This window comes from Populus alba, chromosome 10 (assembly GCF_005239225.2).
Source record: "Populus alba chromosome 10, ASM523922v2, whole genome shotgun sequence".
Lineage (NCBI taxonomy): Eukaryota > Viridiplantae > Streptophyta > Magnoliopsida > Malpighiales > Salicaceae > Populus > Populus alba.
This window is the reverse complement of record NC_133293.1, coordinates 15,999,397-16,022,684: the sequence shown is the minus strand read 5'-3', so window position 1 is coordinate 16,022,684 and position 23,288 is coordinate 15,999,397. Positions and strand designations below refer to the sequence as shown.

The 23,288-nt window shown below is 33.7% G+C and overlaps 4 protein-coding genes and 1 pseudogene across 5 annotated transcripts; 2 read left to right on the top strand and 3 right to left on the bottom strand.

Annotated features, from left to right (window-relative positions):
* The first annotated feature begins 3,703 nt into the window (after positions 1–3,703).
* On the top strand, positions 3,704–4,484 carry LOC118042982 (nodulin-related protein 1). Its single transcript, XM_035050755.2, has one exon. The coding sequence runs from the start codon at positions 3,876–3,878 to the stop codon at positions 4,296–4,298; it is 423 nt and encodes a 140-aa protein (XP_034906646.1). The 5' UTR covers positions 3,704–3,875; the 3' UTR covers positions 4,299–4,484.
* A 1,889-nt stretch (positions 4,485–6,373) lies between these two features.
* On the top strand, positions 6,374–8,344 carry LOC118042981 (uncharacterized; annotated as a pseudogene).
* A 1,685-nt stretch (positions 8,345–10,029) lies between these two features.
* LOC118042980 (uncharacterized) lies at positions 10,030–12,257 on the bottom strand. Of its 2 annotated transcripts, XM_035050754.2 has the most exons (6): positions 11,763–12,245; positions 11,595–11,692; positions 11,121–11,378; positions 10,728–11,046; positions 10,444–10,525; positions 10,030–10,368 (listed from the first exon to the last, which is right to left on the bottom strand). In XM_035050754.2, exons 1-6 carry the CDS (start codon positions 11,786–11,788, stop codon positions 10,177–10,179), a joined length of 975 nt encoding a protein of 324 aa, XP_034906645.1. In that variant the 5' UTR covers positions 11,789–12,245; the 3' UTR covers positions 10,030–10,176. The 2 variants fall into 2 exon arrangements, with proteins under 2 accessions (XP_034906645.1, XP_073268248.1); XM_073412147.1 differs by having other exon boundaries at positions 10,030–10,525; positions 11,763–12,257.
* Positions 12,258–13,833: 1,576 nt separating this feature from the next.
* LOC118042979 (heparanase-like protein 2) lies at positions 13,834–17,271 on the bottom strand. Its single transcript, XM_035050753.2, has 9 exons — positions 16,754–17,271; positions 16,620–16,656; positions 15,627–15,810; positions 15,376–15,527; positions 15,041–15,274; positions 14,721–14,910; positions 14,511–14,636; positions 14,305–14,404; positions 13,834–14,222 (listed from the first exon to the last, which is right to left on the bottom strand). The coding sequence occupies exons 1-9, from the start codon at positions 17,117–17,119 to the stop codon at positions 13,896–13,898; spliced, it is 1,716 nt and encodes a 571-aa protein (XP_034906644.1). The 5' UTR covers positions 17,120–17,271; the 3' UTR covers positions 13,834–13,895.
* A 1,383-nt stretch (positions 17,272–18,654) lies between these two features.
* Positions 18,655–21,671, bottom strand: LOC118043348 (uncharacterized). Its single transcript, XM_035051316.2, has 11 exons — positions 21,387–21,671; positions 21,150–21,297; positions 20,980–21,051; positions 20,718–20,789; positions 20,519–20,590; positions 20,274–20,417; positions 20,100–20,180; positions 19,933–20,004; positions 19,769–19,840; positions 19,004–19,075; positions 18,655–18,912 (listed from the first exon to the last, which is right to left on the bottom strand). Exons 1-11 carry the CDS (start codon positions 21,472–21,474, stop codon positions 18,822–18,824), a joined length of 984 nt encoding a protein of 327 aa, XP_034907207.1. The 5' UTR covers positions 21,475–21,671; the 3' UTR covers positions 18,655–18,821.
* Positions 21,672–23,288: the final 1,617 nt, after the last annotated feature.

Genomic DNA, 23,288 nt, shown 5'->3' with positions numbered 1-23,288 from the left:
GGTATGAGGTTGGTTTAATTGTTTAAATTAACAGTTAAAAAGATGAATATGTCATATGAATCATTTAGGAGAGGTAAATTGGTTATATGATTTTTTGAATAATATAAATACAATTTTTTTATTTATTTATATGCGCTCAAGTTGTAAGACACCATTTAAAAGAACTATATATTTTTTAATATACTTGATACACAACTTGGGTTGGAGTTTACATGTTTAAAAATAATATAGATAATTCTTAATTAATTTAATATTAAATTAAAAATTAAAAAAAATCCGAGTCAACCCGAGTGAAATTATCAAACCTATAACACGAATCATAAAATGAGGATAATCTTATAAAAAACAAGTAAAAAAACATAGATTTAAAAGCAAATGAAAAAAATATTATTGTAATGAATATTATTTTAGTATTTTTACAATATACGTAGGGATGGCATTTTTGTAAGATAAATTATAAAATAGCATTTTGTTTAAGATGCTCTTAGTTAATAAAATAGCATTTTGTTTCAGGATCACAGTGTTTTATGTGAGCAAAAATGTTTTTCTTGTTGTGTATTTTTAAAAAAAAAATAAAAAATAAAAAGTAAGTACATGGGCCTTTATCAAGCCCATGTTCCTGAATGGTTTTTTTTATTAATTATTTGAGTGTTTTTTTTTTTTTATTTTATATATTTTAATATAACAATTTATTTAATTTTATTCTTTAATATTTTATTAATGATAAATATTTTTTTATTTTTTTATGATATTAATATAAAAGTTTTTTGGCCCACTTATTTTTTTGATTTTTTTATTTTTTAATACGAGGTTTTTGAAATTTTTCTTAGTTTTTTATTATTATTTTTTCAATTCTATCATCCTATATGGTTTTTATTTAATTTTATTATTTAGTATTATGTTGATTATATTTTAAACTTATTCAGGGAACAAGGTCATATTAGAATAATTTATACATAATTTAATTTAAAATCCTGGATTAAACAAATAATCATATTAGAATTTTTTAAGTTTGAACAATTATACTAATTTAAAAAAATTACAATAATCCAAATATTATTTTTCATGTAATTTTTTTTTTTTTATCCAAGCGGCTGTCGATAAACTATTACCGAGCTACAATTGGTTCTATTTCTTTGTTTCATAAGCCCTTAATAATAACAAGAAAAACTCTTCCCCTTTAGTTCACGACACCAACGTCCCGTTAGTCTCGATGAAGGTAAAAGGTAGCTCAAATTATTTGAGCAACCTTTTCCAGAACATAAAAGGTAGCTCAAATAAAAAGAGACTTACATTGCATTTTCAGTTTTTTTCTTGGATCAATAGTGACAATATTTTCCTGCCAGAAATTTTTTTAAAAATAGCCATTTTAAGCATGAAACAAAATTCAAAAACTTGAACTACTAAAGGCGACATTCTTTGGCAGTGATTTTTTTTTTAATTAAGAAATAAAGATAATAAGATTCTTAATTGAAAATTGAACATGCCAACCTTATATTTTAAGTTATTATGTGAAATCTCAATAATAATTTTATATTATTCAACTTTTACATACCAATACAAGTCTCTTGCTAGTGGAGTTATAGGCACATTCGAAGTTATGATTTCATTAAAAAAAAAAAAGAAAAAAAAAACCCTTTTAATGGCTGACATTTAGGATTCAAACTTGTATAATATGCTAGGAATACACTCACTTGCTGATCAAAATAAACATAAAAAAATAAGTGCAGCTTTAACTGCCCACGTGTAGCTGATCTTTGGCTGGCTATAAAATGCGGCATGCATCATTGCATTGTAGACGGATCTAGATTACTTTTTATCCAGTAAAAGAAAAGAGGTCATGAGAGTTTTAACAGCAGCGTCCGAACATTTGTTGGATCATCCACACCCCTCCGTTATCAAGCTTGCTAGCTGCTTTGCAACGGTGAGGATGCATGCAACACGAGACAGTATATATCATGATTCTCAACCTCATTTCTCCTGAACAGACGAACAAGCATGTTAGATGTTGACATATAGTTCATAGATTATGAAGAAGAAGGGATAAATATGCAGAATTATGAAGAACAAGGGATAAAAAGCAGATGATGTCATGCCCACAGGGTGCCCCAAAGGGGTGACCTGAGAACACAGGGTGCTTTGTCCATCTTGTAGCTTGCAGCTAGAAAACCAACCCCCCTGTGCTCTCAGGAGCCACTCCTCTGGGGTCTACCGGCTGTCGTATGAAACTGAGACTCGATAAATCAATATTATTGAAGACTGGTAATGAACTAAACTGGTTATGGAAGGTTCAACAGCATTGGCCATCTTATTGGGCTGAAGAATCTCAAGTCAATGTTTAATGATGTGGTCATTCTAACGACATCACAGAATGTTGTCATCCTTGCAATATTCAGGGGGTGTATGTGAAGTTACTGTTGTAAATAATAAAGAATATTTCAAAAGGTTTGGAAAAACATATTTTACTTCTTGTGAATAAACCAAAGAAATGATAGTGTTGAATAGAGTAAAAGAAAAATCTCTGACTATCCCTTTGCGTGAAGCAATGGTTGTACTTTTTGAACATTTTATCTTCAATAATAATTTATTTTTACCTCTTAAACTAAAACCACTATTCTTTAAACACTTGGAATTAATTTTTTACTAGTTACTTTTTTATTTTAAAATTTTTTTTAACAGTTATAACTTTTTAATTCTCCAATAACTTTTTTATTTTATGAATTGTTGTAACAGCTTTTTAGTACTCTAATTTATTTCATGTGTTTGCAAAGATTGCTGGTATTTTTTTTTTTATCTTGATTTAATTATTTCTGTATTTTTTTTTAAAAGAAACTTATTGAATCTTAAAAAGTAGCATGTGTTAAGAAAACATTTTTAAAGATAATATTTATACACGTATCAGGTTTTTTTTTTTTTTTTTATTTATCGTATTTTAGCTACAAAAGTTCTAGCTCTGAAAGATGGATTCAAAAGGCATCTTCAATTCAATGAAAAATATTCATAAAGTGACAGGTCGAATAAGAGACCCTGAACCACATTATGACATTGAAAAAACAAAACTACACTAAACTGAAAGAGAAACAAAGAGACCAGGAAAGCACCTGGACTGTGAGTGTTTATACTATGGACTTTAATAATTTAGTTACGGTTTTGCTCTTTGTTATTTGGAAGGCTTATGTGTTTCTGGAGGTTATTTGGGTTTCTAACTTTTTCCATGTATAAACCCGTTCAAAATAAAATACTTTACAGTTAGATCCCCAATGTTTCACACACTTGTCAATTAGATACTTTCATTAATATACGTCAATATCTCTCACCTAATGTGCATACTCTATGGCCTATGCAATAAAACAGGATCATGGTGGACAAGACTTGATGGGAAACTCAACAAGCTTGGATAGAAGAACCTTATTGAGAAATGTATAAAAAGTTTGGTACTCATTTGAGAATTAAGCAATACAATAGGGGCTAAAAATTCTTAGGGGCCCCTGATCTCCCGAGACGGAGACACTTCACTCACCATCACGGATTCACGTTATCAGGTGCAATATACGCCACAAACGTGTTGCCGACACAATATCGACTTGGCTCTCGCTGTTGCTCGAGGAACCAAGAAGTAAACACGTCCCCAACGCTGAAAGGGTACTCACAGGATGCCAAGAAACTCGCTCACTGATTAGATTAGATTGGCCCTACATCCTATACCACCACAATCAATGTCATTATATCTGAGCTACCCATTGTCCCTCCGCGTTATCATCACCCTAATAAATAAATCCAATCCCTCCACCTCTACAGTCTGTCCAAACAAGAAAATTATCTGCAATCCTCTCTTGATTCTCGCTGCTGTTTCCTAGCTAACAGTGACAATAGCCATGGATTTACTTCCCAAGGACAAACGAACCGGGCATGACCGTCAACCCACGACCTCTGAGCTTTTCTCAAGTGCCAAGCTAGTGGCTGGGGCAGCTCAAGCCTCGTTCGGCAACGAAGGAGACAAAATAGACAGGGCCAAGGTTGCTGGTGCTGCAGAAGATCTTCTTGAAGCTGCCTCTAAGTACGGAAAGCTGGATCAAGAGAAAGGCATGGGCCAGCTATTAGAAAAGGCTGAGACTTATCTCCACCAGTACCATTCTAATACCCTGCCCACCGCCACCCCGAGCACTACTGGTTCCGGCGACACAGCCCCTGTTGACAAAAAAGAAACTTCAGCCCCGCCTTCAACTCGTGTTGACGATGACCAGTCTGGAAGTGGGCTCGGAGGAGCTTTCAAGATGGCTCAAGGATTCTTCAAGTAGATTATATATCTTGGAATTAAGTCTCTGCAAATAAATTAATGTGCTTAGTGCTACGCAGCTTTTAAATTTCAATCCTAATCCTCTAGGTGTGTTATATGTACTGATGTGTTTGATGTACTTGTGGAGCTTGATTATATGTTGCTTATTGTATGCTGTTACTCTTTAATCTAATATTCTAGTTTTATATATCTGGTTTTTGTTCGGAAATTTTCGTTTCTTCATCACAGCTAATTTCTTGGAGAGCTTAGAGATGAAAACAAATCGCACGATATGGTCCCTGAGTCAGCGGTTTGTTGTGATCGACTCCTTAGTCCTCTCTCCTCTCCGATCCAAAAAAATAAAATAAAAATTACTGCACAATGAATCACGAATCAGTCCCTGACCTTTAGTCTTTATAAAAAATTGACTCAATTAGTCAATTTTGTCGTCACAACTAACCCATAATCTCTGCTGTTAAGATACTGAATGAGGCGTTAGGAAAAAATATTTTTAAAAAAATTTAATTTTTTTATTTTAAATTAATATTTTTTATTTTATATTATTTTAATATATTAATATCAAAAATAATTTTTTAAAAATAAAAAATATTATTTTAATATATTTTTAAATAAAAAATACGTTAAAAATAACCACAATCCATAAAATATACTCTCATGTAATATCGATGGTGTCAAAAACAAATGGATCCATCATTATTGTGTTAAACAATAAACGACTACAAACGGCTTTTTGCTGCTCTCCACAATCAATGGTTTCTTCTTTCTCCTCCCTTTGATATTGTTTGTTTTCTTCTCTCTTCGTATCAATAACTCGTAACTAAAAAGATTCATGGAGCTTATTCACCTTTTTCTGTGAAGAATCTAAAGCTATTAAGAGTGAATTGAGTTTTTGAACTTCAAAGGAGTGCATTTAGGGGGGCTAATGGAAGGTTCTAGAAATTAATTAACAAAATACTTAGTTTATAGCTGATATTAGTTTAATATATTCATCTTACGCTGTGTATTGAATTAAATTTTTTTTAAATGTTTACATCATATAAAATTATTTGATATTGTTATAAAACCTGATCTGATAAAAAAACTTTTTGTTTGACTTTTTATTTAACTCGAGTTTAAAATTAAAATGTGTTGAAGTTTATCTATTATTACCCCCATCAACTTGACATGTCTGAAAACAATTTGATCAGCTAGTAAAAAAAGCACGAGGGTGAAATCAAGAAAAAAAAATTTAGATTAGCATGAAAAAAACCTTTCAATCTAACTTTTAATTTAATCTAAGTTTAAAATTAAACTGTATGAAAGTTGTTCTGACGTGAATCATTCGACTTGATAAATTTAGAGACAACCCCACTGATAGGTAGAAAAAACACGAGGATAAAATCGAGAAAAAAAAGTGAAATTGATATAAATTTTTTTTTAACTTAACTCTTAATTTAATTTTGGTTTAAATTTAAATTACATGAGAATTATTTTAATATAATTTAGTTAACTTAATCAGTATAAAAATAACACAAATACTCTAGTTTTAAAAGTTCAAGGATTGAAAAAAAGGAAAGGTATTATTAGAAAGGTAATAATCGAGTTGAAAATAGCCTGGATGTGGCAACAGATTCAATTTGATATTATTAGAAGCAAAATGATAGGTGGGTTGTCTCGGATATATATATCCTGCAAACTTTAAAACTTGAAGAAAAATACATGATATGTTTTGAATTTACAATAACTTTTGAATTTTGAAATTTTTATGGGCTTTACCTTTTCATTTCCTCTCAAAAGAAATTCAATTGTTTGTTATTGGTACTGGGTTTATTTTATAGGACTTATATTTTGGTTTGAATCAGTTGGTTTTATAATATGTGAATCATTCATTTTTTATTATTTGAATCAGCTGCGCGCCATGGATTTTATGTAATGGCTGAACTAGTTGGTTGCTAATTGTAATAATGCCTAAATTAATTTTTTAACTAAAAAACAGTAATAATGCCTAAATTATTTTTTTCTATTTAAAAAAAAAATTAATCTAAATAATGCATTACAAAATGGAGAAAGCATATTACCATGGTGAGATTTTATTTAGATAGATAGATTAATCAATAGCTTGCACGAGAGAAGTCAAACCCAATAAGAATTATAAACGGTGATCACATTCTCCGGATAAAAGATCATCGATGCATTTATTCAAAATAATCCTTTCTTGTATTCTAGATGATAGGAAGCGGAGCGCCAGTCAACAGACGTAATTTCTAAATCAGATGGCCTCACCTCCGAAACTTTTGGGTAGGAAACGACGCTGTTTGATTTTGTTTTTTTTTTTCTTTTCCATTTTCTTATAACGTTAGCCGAGGACAAGGAGCAGCGGCAACAGAAAGCCAACAAGTGAAGGAGGAAGAGGGGGGGGGTAATTTTCTTCCTCTCTGGATCTCTTGCCCACTCCTAATTCCTCCAAATTGCAATTGCTAAAAGGTAATTTCGCTTATAACCCCCCCCCCCATTTTTTTGTAATTCATCACAATTCAATGATGCAGTACCTAATTTCTATAGAAAATTTCCAGATTTCTGTCAATCTTGTTAATTCCTTGCATTTATGCTCATTGTCGTTTTGAGGTTTTTTAACGAATGCTTAATATTGCAGTTGTGAGCGTAAATCTATGTCAGGGATTTTGTTTTTTCATGCTGATAATTTTTCTTTACATGATCTTATGGAAATTATAAGTAATTTGATCAATGTAAACTAATTGGATATAAGCTCTTATTTAGATTGGAATGATTTCAAATGATTTAAATGTTTTTTTCCTTCTCGTATTCAAATCGGACTTGGTTACTTAAACTGCAGGCAAAGTAATAACAAGCAATGTAGGTGAATTCTGCAGAAATTATATATGCTGTGAGTTTGAAGAATCTTTTGTAAAGATAGAAACTTTGTGTCATTTTTGCCTTGAATTTGGTCAAGGGTTTAACTTTTATTTGTTCATCTTAATGAAAGCACGTGGACAGATGCATTCCTGATCTTATATCTTGCTAAAAACTTTTTTTTTTTTTTTCATTTTCAGATTTCATTTTTGGAACTAAACGGTGTTGATTAATGTCTGAAGAGAAAAAATTTAACATTCTGGATTATGACTCTGTTTTTCTCACAGGATAAATGGCTTGATCTCAGCAGTTTTAGCGGTTACTGCCATTTATTTATTTTTGGTCCAGGATGATGTGGAGGTTTGCGTCGAATGCCCTCACTTCCATTGGATTGAAGAAAAGTTCAAGAGAGGCAAATCGGGCTCATTTAGAGTTTTCAGATGATGAGGTGTGTTCGAATGTTAGCGGGGAAGAAGGACTTGAATGCCCGATATGCTGGGAATCTTTCAACATTGTTGAGAATGTACCTTATGTCTTATGGTGTGGTCATTCCCTCTGTGAAAACTGTGTCTTGGGGCTTCAGTGTGCTGTGTTGGGATTCTCTATGCAAAAAATAAGGATTCCATTCTTTGTTTCCTGCCCCTGGTGTCAGTTGTTGTCATTCCGACTAGTCTATCGGGGGAGTCTGACGTTCCCTCGCAAGAATTTCTTTCTCCTCTGGATGGTTCAAAAATTGAACGGTGACAGAGTGAAGTTTAGTTCCTCCCTGTGCACTAATGACAATCAACCAATTTGGTCCCCGAAAGGAAAAATAATTTTTGGACATCAATTTTAGTAGCCTCAGTAGGGCTCCATATAATCAGGGACAGGGTCAATTGGGCTTTAATGGAGATGGTGGTAGCAGAAATGGAGAGAGGAATCACTCTTCTCTTCACAAATCTCTGGATTATTTTCTTGACTTCACAACGAAGTTTCCACTGGTCATCATATTTCTACTGATTGTTCTTTTTGTGGTACCTATCAGTGCTGTCATTGTACTTCTTTACTTGTTAGTGACAGTTCTTTTTGCACTACCATCTTTCCTGGTATTGTACTTTGCATACCCCACTTTGGCTAGGCTGGTGAAAGAGATAGCGTCTTGAGATGTTCTGTTGGCTTCTCATTTCAGACAATCTAAGAAATTTTGCAGCCCTGACATTTCTCAGTATTCACTTCACTGGCATTTCAATAGTAGTTCAATTTATCAGCTTGTCTGTTTCTAAAATTTCACTTCATTTCCTTTTATTTTAAACTGACGACTCCATTTCCTGATTATTTGACCATTGGATGTTCAGGAACTTTTACATTTTTAGAGAGTTTCTGTGATAGAGTGAAGATTTCAAAGAGGCCACAGTGACTGGACTTATTTGCCTGACTGGGTTTTAAATATCCGAGTTGCGGTTAATGTTCCAAATACTGTTTTTTGCCCCGAGTGGTGTTGTATGTCTTGATCCAGCTCTACTTCTTTCACAGATCTCTTTCACTGTCTGGCTGGTTGTCGAAAACATTAGAGTTTCCATAAATGCTTGGCAGAAGCCTGATTATGGCTGGTTTAATCAAAGAGTTGTTAAGATGTCTTAGTTGTTCCTTATTCACTCCGAGAGTGGTTCATTTGTTCTTAGAACGATTATTGAGGGAATTTAGCATATAATTTTGATCTTTTAATGGTCCAAATATACTGGAGTGGATTTGGGGAAATTGCACTATTTTGGCATTTGTATTTCTAAATTGCTTTTTTTTCCCCGCCCTTCTACTTGGACTCGCAAGAAATCTTGATTTGCATCCTGAGAACGTTTTGATTTTTTCTCATCACACTGTTCCATTTTTACATACCTTTCGCATGTCTGTCAAGTACAATGGTGGCATGCTGGCCAATACCTTTTTTTTGGCTTGTTGTGACTACTTCTTAGTTGTGTCTGTTTTTCGTTAACCCATAGTGCAGGGATATTCTTTATAGAGATGCTTTCAGAATTTGAGGCATGAATTAGGTGCCAGTATAATACCTGCTTCCTTCCCTTTATAAACCGAGGGCAGCCAATAAATTAGAGGGCATATTGCTCACTAAACCCTCCCGTATTCCCTGGTTCTTTGCTGTTGTTGCTTCAGTTTGTGAAGAAGAACCGAAGAAGGGTTCTTCCCCCCACCCACTGGTATACTGGATCTCTAACAATTACATGTTGTGTTCTGTATCTTTATGAAAGTTACAAATGACTTGCTTTAAGTGTTTCCTTTTTTGCTGGTTTATTATTTTCAGCAGTCTTCTTCAATTAACACAAGAAAAAATGGATAAAGAAAGCGCTGTGTATCAGTTGGTAGCTGCAAACTACTTGTCCATTCAACCAAGGTTTTGTTGTAAACTAATTGGAGTTGGCTACAGTATTACTTCTATCCACTCTGTCTGTTTGGAATTAGATTTCTTTGCTACAATAACACTTATCAATTTTTTGATCTGACTCAGCATTAAATTACTGTCCTCCTTCATCTATCTGGTTCTCGGTAGTTTGTTTTATCTCCCTAAAAATTAAACAAGAAAGCCATGTCAAAGTTTCAATTTTCGGTGCAATTTTTTTACACTTGAAATTCTGTAATTGGGTTGTATTTCTTGCTCATGTTCCTTGAGCATTCTCGCTTGCAGGGACAAGGAATAGAAAAAGGTAAGAAAAGACAGGAAGGAGGATGGTCTAGATAATTGGTTGGCATATCAGTTCATGAGTTCTGTTTTGCTTCAAGTATGTATGAAATTTCAGGGAAGTATATACTCGGTAGAAGTTGATCGAGGATTATGCTTCCCCTGCAGCTTTAATATTGCTGCTCCCTGCTTTCTCCATGAAAAATAAGCATCATAAAAGAAAGAACAGTGCTCTATTGATCACTATAATACCAGCAGTATCAGTCTGCACATATCCTTGCGAATTTGTTCGTATACATTTTGTAGCAACAGAAGATTGGTGCTCTTTTCTGGAACAGGCAACTTTTTATAACTGGTGGATTTAAAAGCAGAAACATGTCCGAGGAAGCTTTCCTGTTTTTCTGATTGTATTTGCCTTTTCTTTTGCCTTGAACTCTTCATTTCTTTGCCTTTCTGCTGCCTTTGCTTTTGCTCCTCCTGCAATCTGATCAATATCAACAATATCATCGTGAAATTGTTTCAAGGCTCTTGACCGTATTCGCTCCAGCTCACTCTGCAGATCCAATAAATACTTATCAGCTCCTGAGAAAAAGTTGAGTTGGATTACAAAAATGTAAATGAAGCCAACCTCCGTTTTTTGATGTCTTTTTTTGGCCTTTTTTTTCTTCTTGTTCTCCCAGGAAAGTATTGTGGCATTCACCTGCTCGTACCTGACAATTCTTTGGATTAGTGGAAGAACAATATCACATTGTGTTTGCTTGTAAATGAAAAATCAAAGCAAATCCTTGCAAATCTTGGATGATGTTGTTTCCGTGTACATGGCATGTGTAATTTTTGTTAGGACGACTTTTTTGGTTTTGCTTGTAATTGATTTTACGGTTTAGTAAAGCACTCTCCATATGAATTGAATACCTCTTTTGGATCTTAGACAATTCAGCTCTCTCCCAAGCATCTGCATCTGTCCCGTCTTCTATTGCAGGTCTTGTGTGTGGGATTGCAGGCTTGCTTGTTTCAGGCTTTGGCACTGTAATTTCTGGTTTTATAGGACGCTCGTCAGTCATAGACTCCGCACTTTCAATGGAGGTTGGGGTTTTCTTCATTGATGGAGCAGGCTTGTCAGTAGGTGTTAAGGTCCTTTTAACCCGCGAGGCAGCAGCGGCAACCTCGCTAGGTGTTTTTTCTTTGGTAGCTGTTTCTGGCACCTCCCTATCTTGGCTTTTCGAACCTTTACCTGATTAGACCTAGTTAATTAATGCTTGTTCAATAAAGTACAATTGGGAGACTAGTTTATTCAAATTGTTTTACCTGAAAATTGTTTAGATATCCTTCCAGATTCTGAGATTAAACCTGTCAATCCTTCCCTTTTTCTGTCAGGCTGGGTCATTGAAGTCTCAGGTCCCATGCTGATCTTTTTCTGTTCCGGGGTGCTTGATGCGTTCAACGATGTTATGGCAGAAGCCGCAGCTGCCACAGCAACTGCCTGCTCTGTTCTATTGGAATCATAATCTTGATTCGTTTGTCCAGAAAATTGTCTCCGGAACCAGTTCCCAGGTCTCTTGTTTTCTGCAAAATCCATCAATGAGATTCATTAGTCTTTTCATCTATATATATTTTACTACCTTCAACTGTCAAATCTTGGATTTTTTTTCTTCCGTTGGTAATTATCTGCAGTACGGACATCTGAGTAACTCTATTTTTCATGAGCATGTAAATACAAAAAACACATCAAGCTTTTTAGTTCGGTAATGGAAGTTCAAAGGAAATTCATAAAAATCTTACGAGAACCGTCTTTGAAGGATGGAGTCTTAAGGGGTGGAATTCTTCCTTGTCTGGCGCTTCGAGGCTCTTCTGGTTTTTCCTGTCCAGAAAATCTCACCCTGACAGAAATGGCCAGTCATGATGGGGTCCTTGAGAACATTTTAATGTTAATGAGAGTCGTGCGTTTACCTGACTTGCTTTAGCATATTCTCCATTTCTCGAGGAAATGGCTGTTCTGAAATCTCAAGTTCTTGGACTTTGTGCAGGATGCATCTTTTCTGCGTTTATTTGAAGGTGAAGCTTTTGGAAAGGAGGCGATTTGTTGAAGTTAGGCGTGGCGTAGGCTGTGACTATGTTGTAGGAGTCAAGTAAAGTTTGGATATATGCTTTGCCTGGTTTGGATTTGTCAAGGAAAGAATAGTCTTGATGCTTAACTTTTCGTTAAACATGTAACATGATAAAAAGCATCTCCATTACATTCTAACAACCTTTCTACAGGTTTCTTTCTGCTGGAGGAAGTGGATAAGAATCTTGATGGGAAACTTCAAATTAGGGATTGAAAAAGGTGTCCTTTTGCTCTCCATAAATTTCTTTTGGCACAAAAAGGAACATCTTTGAAGAACAATCATACAACCCCCGAAGCCAACTTATGAGCTCTGAATCTAGTGTAAGAGAAACTGGTGATTCTTGATTTATCCTCAAGGCAGCTTCAAGAACTTTTTTACCACGTGTTACAAAGTTAAATTGTGAACTTTGAGTTCTCTGAACAGAATCAAGTCTTCCTTCACCTAAAAGGTGCAGCACTTGAGACGTAGCCTGCACCACTTGGGTTCGGCTTTCACAACCATCTGTCCCCTTGAGGCAGTGCATAATTATTATTAATTATTAACAAAACACTAAAGATACCACTACTTTTACCCCCATCAAACATTATTTATTAGAATATTTGTGTTTTTTTAATTTTATTTTTTAATATAAAATTGTTTTGAGAGTTATGATATGTAATTTTTTTATTTTTTTTTATTGGGTTATATATCAGTTTTATGAATTTAGTTTTTATTTTATTTTTATTTCAACTCTCAACATTAGAACCATTAAAAATATAAGCTCCATATTTTTTTTCAACTTGCTTTCTATAAATCTATCTCTATTTTATGATTCAAGCCAAGAGTTTACCAAGTTAACTTGGATTAATTAAAGTCAATTTTTTGAGTTGTCTTTTTCTAATTAATTTTCTTTTTCGACTTTATTTTTTAATATTAAGTTGGTGAGAAATTAGACTCGTAATGTTTTTTATTTGTTTTTTATAAGATTACCTGATTTTATAACCTAAACCCTGGGTTTGGTAGTTTGACCCAAAATTATTTTTACTTTATTTTTTGTTATAGAATTAGGTAAACTTAGTTAAGCTTGGTTAATTAGTATGATTTTTGAATTATAATTTTTTTATTTTGAGTTATAATTCAAAAATTCCTTATAAACAATTTATGATAAAAATAAGTTAAAACGACTTGAAGTTAAAAATATACCCAGCAAAAATTACTTTTAAAAAATATACAATGTAAGTGAGAATCCATAAGTTAAAAATTAAAAATTATGATTTTTGACTAAATCAATATTCTAACTCAATTTTATAACAACCTTTTGACTTAAATTTAAATTAAAAAATTAATTTTAACCAAAAATATTCATGATTTTTCTTTGAGTCAAAAAATAATTTAAATCAACTCGTAAAAGCCATATCAAACATAAATTAAATGATTTGAAATGTAGGGTGTAAGTTAAGTGGGTACACATAACTATTTTTTTTTTTTTATTTAAAAAAAAATAGATTATAAACAAGAAATAAAAAACGAGTACAACGTAACCCAACCTATTTAGATGCAACTTAACCCGCCTATTTGCCATCTATAGTGGCACATACTAATTAGATAATTTTTATCTTTTGTGTATTTGAGAATGCTATAACGATTTCAAAAAAAGATAGCAGCTCGCAATGGTGACTCAGTTAGGCTTACAAGGAAATTTAGAAGATTTTGGGATTTAACAACGCTATAACTGAAATTATAGTAAGCATCAATTTCTTCCATGGCGGTCAGCCAGCCAGGGCTCAAATGCGGAAGCGAAGGTTGATATCAAATTCAGGCAAAACTTTACTTTCTAAATCTGTTTTTTTTTTTTTTTTTTTTTTTTTTATTATTATTATTATTTCTAATAAACTTGCAAGTTCTAACAAATTGGTATGAAAAGAAAAGGAAGAGGAAAACATAAACTATTGAAATCAACTAAACTGAAGAGAAAAGACACGAGAAAAGTAAACTTCTAAGCACATGCAGGAGCTTTGAAGTCTCTAATAGTAACATAAACTATTGAATCAGGGGCGACTGTGATCGGGGAAGAAGAATCAACAATCTTTGGACTCAGTGAAGGAATGTCTTGAGAACTTGTAAGCTGCAAAGGAGTTCCATTCAGCAGTACCACATCACTCTGGATGTTGCCATCTTTTGGGGTCAAATGATACTCTTCTCTTTGATTTGAACCATTAACAGTCATTCTGTAATTATGTGGGTACTTGTTTTCGTCATTGGTGACAGAAACATCCATGGAAGTGGAGTTTGACATGTTAATGATAAGCATTGTGATGCCAGGCTGCGATTAGTAAAACTATAATTAGTGCCTAATGGTGCAAAGGAGAATAGCAATGACAGAGATTTTGTAGCCTTAGATTTACCTTCTGCTTTGAACAATGAGTGTATGTTCTCAGATATGGGGAGCCAAAATGACTGGTAGCGAGCACAGTCTTTCCCATTAGGCGATGCCACAGAAGTGCACTAATACAAGGTAATAAAATAAATTCACCAGTAATTAAGTAAATAAAATAAGAAGGAATTCATACAGAATTAAGACTATTCTTGTCAAGAAGAGAGTAACACGCACCCATAATAGTCTGGATTTGGGATGAAGGATGTAGTGTTAAGCAGACCATAGTTTCCTCCAATGAGGGCCTGTCTGCAGTAGACCTTATGATTGAAGGTTGCTGTCATGCCTAGTTGATCCAGGTACCTGTTCCATAACAATCACGTAAATTACGAGTAAAATCCATGCAATTCTCAGGAGGTAAGATAAAAATAAGTGGAGTCTCCTTACCAAAATCCGTTAACAAAAGTATGCGAGACATCCTTGCCACCACTGTTATAAGCACCACCAGATTCCCCAACCCATGGTCCTGCCCAAGGACCAAATTCCTTGACAACATTTTCAAGGTCTTTGAATGTTTCTGCTATTTCATCCAGGAAATATGGATCCTGAATCTTGTTGATCAGGGTTTTATCGACACCTGCGTACTTGGTTGTTAGTTAACCATATCGGTACTGGACGCATTAACTCAGTTTTGTTAATATATAAAGATTAAAAAAAAAAAAGGAATGGGGGAGGAAGGAGAAAGAGAGTGAACTAATAATACATGCCTGCACCAAGATTGTATATATGGTGGGTTACTCCATCGACAGCATGTGGTCCTGAGACCTCAAGGAAGGTTTTAAACCATTCAGTGTCGTAAAAACCAGCAGGGCCCGACACCCTAGGCTGTGTCTCGCGATCTGGGTAGAGCTCCTTCACTATTTCTTTAAGTTGAATAATATCTTTAGCATACTGGCCAGCCTCCAGTCTTGCAGCTACCCCAGATGCACACAACTCATTTCCTGACAGATAATCAGGACATGGAATTAGTTGCGTAATAAGACACGTTAGAAAACACAAGAAGTTTTGCTACTGCATTCAAGCAAAGCATGGTCTTAATTACCTAATTCATAGGAATCAATCTTGTATCCCTTTGATGCAGTATATTTCATGAAATCTCGGGCATTTTTTGAGTTCCATTCGCCAACCCAAAGAGTAGAATTGTCAGATTTCCTTTTCCCAATAAGGGCATTTAAGCCAAATGTGATTTTAGCACTGCCAGAAAACACAAATCGTGTGAGTTTTAGCTGCAGCAATTTATTAAATCATATTTCGGGGAGAGTAATTGTTTTGGAATGCATGCGGTACACGTACTTTGTTTGCTTAAACAAGTCATTGAGCTGATCCCATCTATCCATGGGCAGAGAACCTTTGCTGAATCCAAATAAACTATTATCTTGTTTCTTGAAATGAGGGAATTTCTTAATGGAGTCACCGACTTGATAAACAACCTGATCTTGCAATGAGCCTCCAAGTCTGATTCTCAGAGGATCAAATGCTGAAATCGTAATGAGCAATCAGGACATTTGAAGCTAAGAGAGTTGGTCAATGCAAAGGAGTAGAAGGGCAAAGACACCAAGAACAGGATTTCTGCAATTTCTAGATGCTTGTAGGAGCGGATATATATATATTTTTTGGATGTAGGATAATAAGCCAATGATTACAACCATGATTTCTAACCTGCAATTTCTAAATTCTTGCAGGAGCAGGATTACATATTGTTTTAAAGCTAAACAGAAGTAGTCACCAGATCATCTTGAAAAGGCAAAACGCTGACATGGATTAGTACATTATGCAGAAGCATTCCTCTTAATGTAGCCAATCAGGACCTCTGACACTTGAAATATTAAAGAAAACATGTGGATTAAAGGCCACAGACAACATTTGAACATTGCAATTCCGAAAGACATGTAGAAGCACGATATATATATCAATATATTCTGCAAACCCAGCATTCAGACCTGATAACTCCAAACATGATTTCCAAGCAGCAATTATACATCTATAATCACGAATCATTTTAAACCTGATAGAAGTTAAAAGAAAAACGAATTTGTAATTACCAAATCATCCAGAGTTTAATTTGGCTACGTTCTATTGAGTACCATGCAAAAAATATATATATGCCTGTGCACGAATATATTCAGAAATCCACTTCAACTTTTCTTTTAAAAAAAAAATTATTCAATGCTATTGTAAATATGACAGCAAGAATAACAGTTTTGTCTTGGAAATAAATCATTGACGCCAAAAAGCATTAAACATATCAGTAAGAAAACTTCAATAGTTTGTCCAATCAAAACTTACCCTTGATAGCATTAGCCAGAATCTTGTTGTTCAAATCCTGCAAATATGGCAGAGCCCCTAAAGTCTTAGCATCCCAATCAATAAGAGTATTCGTTGGCAAAGAAATTTACAGAACGAAAAAAGAAAAGACAAACCAGATTGAGGAGGCCAGCCTTCCCCCATGGGCACTGATTGTAATCGCACTTTTCACTAGGCCACCAATCTAAAGTTGCACATACAAAATTATCATCGGTTTTCGCTATGGAAGTTACCCCTTTAACAAAAACCTTCACATCATCTGCTGCACATAAAGAAGAGAAGCACAGCGATGCAAGAATGCAAGACACAGCAAGTCTTAGGCCAGCCATTCTGGTAGAGCTTTGATTCGAGATAACAATGATAGAGGAGACATCTTTATAGATAGATATAGTAATTGATTTTGTGACAGATTGAATTCTGTTAGGATGTTGATAATAACAAATCTGTACAGCTATAATTGTCGTCGACTCTTGATTCACCATAACTCTGTCTTCTACTGACTTATCTCAACTGATCTAGCCTGAGCTGGAGCCCCCCCAAATAGGTTCCTACTTTACAGCATGCGAAAAAAGAAGGATAAGAGAGAGGATAATCTCTTGTTTGCATAATTTTCCTGTATTTCATTTTACAAGTATGTAAGATTGATTTTGAATAAAATTAAGATGCTTTATATAATCAAAATTCTATTCCCATTCAATTCATAATTCCATTGAAATATTTTTTTTTGTAAAAATCTCAATAATTTAAAATAAGTGGGAAAACATATATCCCTTCAATCTAAGCTATTTTTTCCCCAATAATTTTTTTAGAAGCAATGCTTTTTAAATAAAAAATTTATGATCTCAAAAGCAAGTTTCAATAAATTAAAAAAACATTGCAAACAATGTCTAGATATTGTGTACGCAATTAAAAGGGAAAAATAAAAGTTAATCCAAGAAAATCTTGTAAAAAAAATTTTAATAAAAAAATATAAAATTTATTTTTATTGAAAATTTATGCTCACAAATCTTAAAAAAAATAGCATATTAGGTTCATATATAATAATTAACTAAAAGATTGTTAATATTATAATCTTATTTAAAAAAAAAAAAAACAAGATTGAATGATCTTGAATGGAATAATAGTTTAAATATTATAAAAAACAATTTCTGTGAATGGGAGAATGAAAAAAAAACGTTTTCTTTAAATGTATTGTATAATTATTATTAGTCATTATTGATAAAACACCGTGGGCCCAATCCAAGAACGGCTTCCTTTGGAGATGGAGGAGGCTGGGTTAGGGTCCAACGACTAATATTCTATCTGCTTGTAGTTAACAATTCAGGCATAGCATCTGAAGGTTTGAGGCCCGTATAGGCGGATTGCGTGTGCATACAATATGGAGCAGAAGAACGGGCAGTCTCCTTGCAGGGGCGAAGAAAATAATCAGAGAACGCCTAGGCCAAACACTTCTTCTGAAGAAGCCAGGTTGCAGTTCAATCGAGATCCATGGCATGGTTCATGAGTGCATTGCATGACGAGAGAACCACGCGAATACATGGAAGAAGTTGGATCGGCTTTGGAGAAGATTAACAGGCAGTTGAATTATCTGGGATGCGACATTGATTGTTTTTAGTTCATACCGGTCAGGCATTTCACAAAACTAACTTGCAAGATCATTTCATGTTATATTCAGTGAGCCACTAGCTTTAGAACCCAATATAGATTATGTTTTTTCCCGATCTAGATGGCATTGATTTCAAGGTTGATGCGTGAATGCAGATAGGGATCTCGTCTTAGGATTTTGTATTTAAATGCAGTCGTTTGGTTGATTTAACAGCGTCTTGACAGCATTCAGATCAAGGGTGTGACGGCGGCGCTCGGTATATAGCACGGAAGAAAACGGAGAACATGATAATAGTTCTAGAAAAATGACAGCATTAATTTCCTCGGAATCTCGTGGCACATCCAGATACCGATAGACCAAGCTTCTCTTAATCCACACTAATTACATGGGGAGATTTGACCCATTTTGGGCTCTACTTTAACTTTTCTTGTATACCTTATAAACACTGAGATCATTAATGGGAAAGTTTGAACTAGAGAGCAACTAAATTTTCCCATTTCATTACAGAAACATAAATAAAGCCTTGTGAAGTCAAAAATATTGTAGTATTCAAAAATAAACAAAGGTTGATGCTTACACTAAACTACAAACTCGGTATCAGACACTTCAAGGACTTTGTGAAGACCTATTGGGTTTACACCTGGCTTGAATGCATTTCCTTCGATATACCTGCAGAAAACATTCAATTAGCTGTAGATCACCAAGATGCACTGTAAGGAATTATCACATTCCCAAGCCCAAGGGGGAGAAAGGAACTCACAATTCTTTCAAATATGGATGCTTATAGAAGGCGTCAGGAATTCTCCCATTAAAATTGTTGTGATCTAAGTACCTGGACCATGATGAAGACAGTGTACAGATAATTCACTAACAATTGTATCCAACAATTTCACCAGTTCAAAGGAAAGAGGAAGGGTAGAGGAGGGGAATAGGAGTGGTAAAGGGAAGAGTTAACATTTCACCAAATGCCAGCAGAGCAGTGCATTCAGTGTAATGATGTTGAAACAGCACAGAAATTCTTGGAGAGCAGATAAGCTTATGTGGCCACACAATCATCTAAAGAACGCACATGAATGCCAAAAAGGGAGCGGCAAAATGTTTAAAGTCTCCTCAGATGAAGAAAATTGGCAGGAATTCTCAAATTTTAGTTGGGAACAGTTCTGTGTGACAAAGATATCTCAACCTCAATACCATCTGTAAGTGTGTCAAAACACTTGTGTAAAGGTGGCCGATATTAAATTGTTTGCAAGAGAATGATTGAATAATTTATGGCAACATAAAATATAAGAGAAACCTATATCCAGATAATGTGCATTCTTAGGCATTTTTTTCTTCATGAAAATGCTTCAACAAGTCGCATGAGGGATCATGAAAATGCTAGTCTAAGTTGACATATTTTTGCAATTCAATCCACCATGGTGTGCATTGCTTTTGACAAGAGCCTGATTATAACTTTGACCCAATGAAAGGCATTATCAACACTGGAAAAATGTAGCAGCCATAAATTTTTGAAGAAGGATCTTACAAGTAAGTCAATCTAGGCATATGAGCAAGCCCAACAGGTATTATTCCAGTCATTCTATTGTGTGATAGGTGCCTGAAACCAATAAAACAGCCAATTACAATCATGGTAAAGCAATGGAATCTAGCTGCCTAAAGAAAGAAAGAACAAAAATGAAGAGAACTTACAAGATCTCCAAGCTGGTCAGGTTTGAAAGTTGTGCAGGGACTCCTCCAGTAAGATAATTATCATTTAAATAACTACATTTCAAGGTCAGAAATAGAATTACTCACAAAAGCTTCGCTGTAAAATATCAGTGGAATAAGTGTGAATTTACAGAGTCACATAGACTTACAGGTTGCGAAGAGCAGGGAAGCAACCATCAAGACGTATTAGTTCCCTTATAGTACCCACCAAATGATTGTTGCCAACATCACTAAACATGAATTATTACAATTAGATTGCCGAAACTATAGTCCTAACAGTTAAAACATGACAAAGACGTGCTGAGAAGAGGATGGACTCATACAGGTGCCGAAGATTTTTCAGTGTCCCCAGCTCTGCAGGAATTCGCCCAGAAAAGCGATTCTCATGTAGATAAAGATACCGAAGCTCAGGAAGAATTGCAAGCTCCTTGGGGATTTCTCCTTTGAAAGCATTGAAACTCAGATAACTGTAGAAATTGATTAACGGAATGAATTCCAGAAAAAAAAAAAAGAAATAATAATCCTTAACAACATCAAATTATACATTGTAGAAAGTAAGATCACTCACAGATGAGTTAAACTCTTCAGTTCACCAATTTCAGGAGGAATAACATCTTGTAGTTTATTCCACCTCAAATTACTGACACAGCAACAACAGAACACCAGCATTATGGATCACAATTTGCAACAACTAAATCAAATTACTTCAAAGCTTAAGGATTCAGCACAAAGTAGACTAAAAATAAGAAAAAGCAATGAGCTGTTACAGTATCTTAAGACGCTTCAATCGGCCAATTTGTGGAGGAATGGGCCCTGTGAGCTTGTTATTGTGAAGATCCCTGTTATGTAAAAAAAAAAAAAACCCATATAGAAAAATCAAAAAAAAAATTCCAATACATAAACTCTATCAAATCAAGAACACGCCAGTCTTCATTTAAAAATAGCAAAATTTTACTTTTAGTCCATAAATTTAAAACAGCAGCAGCAATAAATCAACAAAATTCAAAAACACTAAAACCCAAATCTTACAGTCTGGTAAGATCCAGCAAATTCGTTACAGCAGTAGGAAATGGCCCCACAATAGACACCGCGTATACTTCCCTGCAACCAAAAAAGACGACATATTTTTAATCTTTCTCAAAACCCTATTAACATATTTGCAGAAAAAAAATGCCAAAAAAAATACTATCAGAAATTACAATTCGGTGACGACTCTATAATCTCCTACAGTAGAGCATGTGACACCAGACCACGGCGGATGGTCACCGTCACCACAAGGATCGTCGCCGACCCAAGCGTATACCACTCTCCAGCCTAGAGATGCCTTTATTTCATTCAATGCCTTCACTACAAAAGAAAAAATACACTAAAAACCATCAATTCAAAGAGTTATTTGGTCTGTAGATCGAATCTAAAAGAGAGATCTGAAGATATACCGTCGCGTTTAAGGGTTTTGGCAAGAGCAAGATGGAAAAGAAGAGGGAAAATGAGAATGAGAGGGAGGGAGAGTGATGGACGCGCCATTTTTAGGAAGCGGAGATCCGGGACTCTGGAAATCTAAGTGTGATGAAGATAACTGTCAAAATGATGTGAGAAGAAATGGAAGTGAAAGATCTGAATTTCTTTCTTTTTATACTTACTGTAGTAATAATAGTAATATATTATTACTTGTTATTGCATAATTATCGCTCAGAGTTCAGACTCGGTGCGTGCTTGGTTCTTCACCTAGCTTCGCCAAACGCGGAATGGGGGGCCCGTCTCGTCGGTGCTTTTATTATTATTATTATTAATTATTCTTATTTATTTAGGTTAAAACGTAAAGGTATATACACTCCCTGAAGTTTGACTATGACCTGTAATATTTAAGCCCTTCTTTTCAATTTTTGGGTTTACAGTGGGCTTCAATCTAATTCCCTAGGAATACATTTGTATGATAATGTTAGCATAGTTTTAACAGCCCGGTTCGATTGAAAGTTTAGATTCTATTTTTAACAGGTTATTAGATTTTAATTAGGTTATCGAGTTAATTAGATCAATTTTTTAAAATTAAAATGATATTATTTTAGTAAAAAAATAAAAATAAAATAAAAGTCAATGAATTTACAACTGGGTCTTAACTGGGTTTTACTAAGTCAATTGGATTCAACTCAGTCAGGTCAACCGGTCGAGTCGGGTTTTAAAACTATAGATCTAGGTGTATTTTTACACAAAAAAGGTAAGTTTTCTTAATTTTTTTAGTTCAAATATTCTTGATGAGTAAATATTTCTGTATAACCCTGATATATTTATCTTAGTAAATTTTGTAATTGATAGTTTTTATGCTTGATTTCACAAAGAGAGAAATTGAGAAGGCTCCGAATTAAATAAAAGTAAGGATAGAGAATGTGATGCAAAAATTCAGAAAATAAGGGATCTAGTTCAAAGAGGGTAAAGTCTGCGATGGCTTTAGCTGTTGTAATATGAAAAAAATAAATTCAAAATTGCAATTGCTAAGAAAAATTAATTTTTGTGGAATGCAGTTTGTATGGTATTATTATTTTTTTTTTTAATATTTAACATGTGAAAATTTTTTTAAAAAAACTAGACAAATTGATCTTCAAAAGTGGTAAAATAGTATTGGTTTTACTTTTAAAATTCGAAATAAACCATTTTTTCTGTTTTTATTTAAAAATAAAAAATGGCGAGTGATATGTTATGGAAGTCAAGATCCATTCAATAAAATTTCACTACGTTTTTTTTAGTGCTATATATATGGGTTTGGATTGTTTATTTTTACATTTAAAAGTATTTTTGAAAAAAATTAATTTTGTTTTTATTTTTTTATTAATTTCAAATTAATATATTTTTAGTGTTTTCAAATCATTTTAATATGCTAATATTTAAAATATTTTTTTAAAAATAAAAAATATTATTAATATGTATTTTGATATAAAAAATTATTTGAAAAACAATTCAAACAGGTTCTTAAATTTATATTTATGTGAGTATTTGTTCAACAATCAAATATTTAATAAATAAAGGTTTTTTTTTTTGTCTCGGAAGATTTTTTTTTTGTTTTGAATGATATTGAAGCTAACTTTTACATCAATTTAATATATTTTAAAAAATCTAATAGATTTTTTAAATATTAATTTCAAAATTTAAATTTAAAAAATCAATAAAGTTTAACCAAAACTGTCCACGTATCAACTAAATATTAGTCAGTATCAATTAATTGAAAGCTGACATTATTATGTTTATTTAAAGAAAAAAATGTCTATGGAAAGTGTATTTGATTTTCAAGGTTTTTGGGTCGCCCATTAAAGACTTGGAACTTCTATTTGAATTCAGCAATTTTA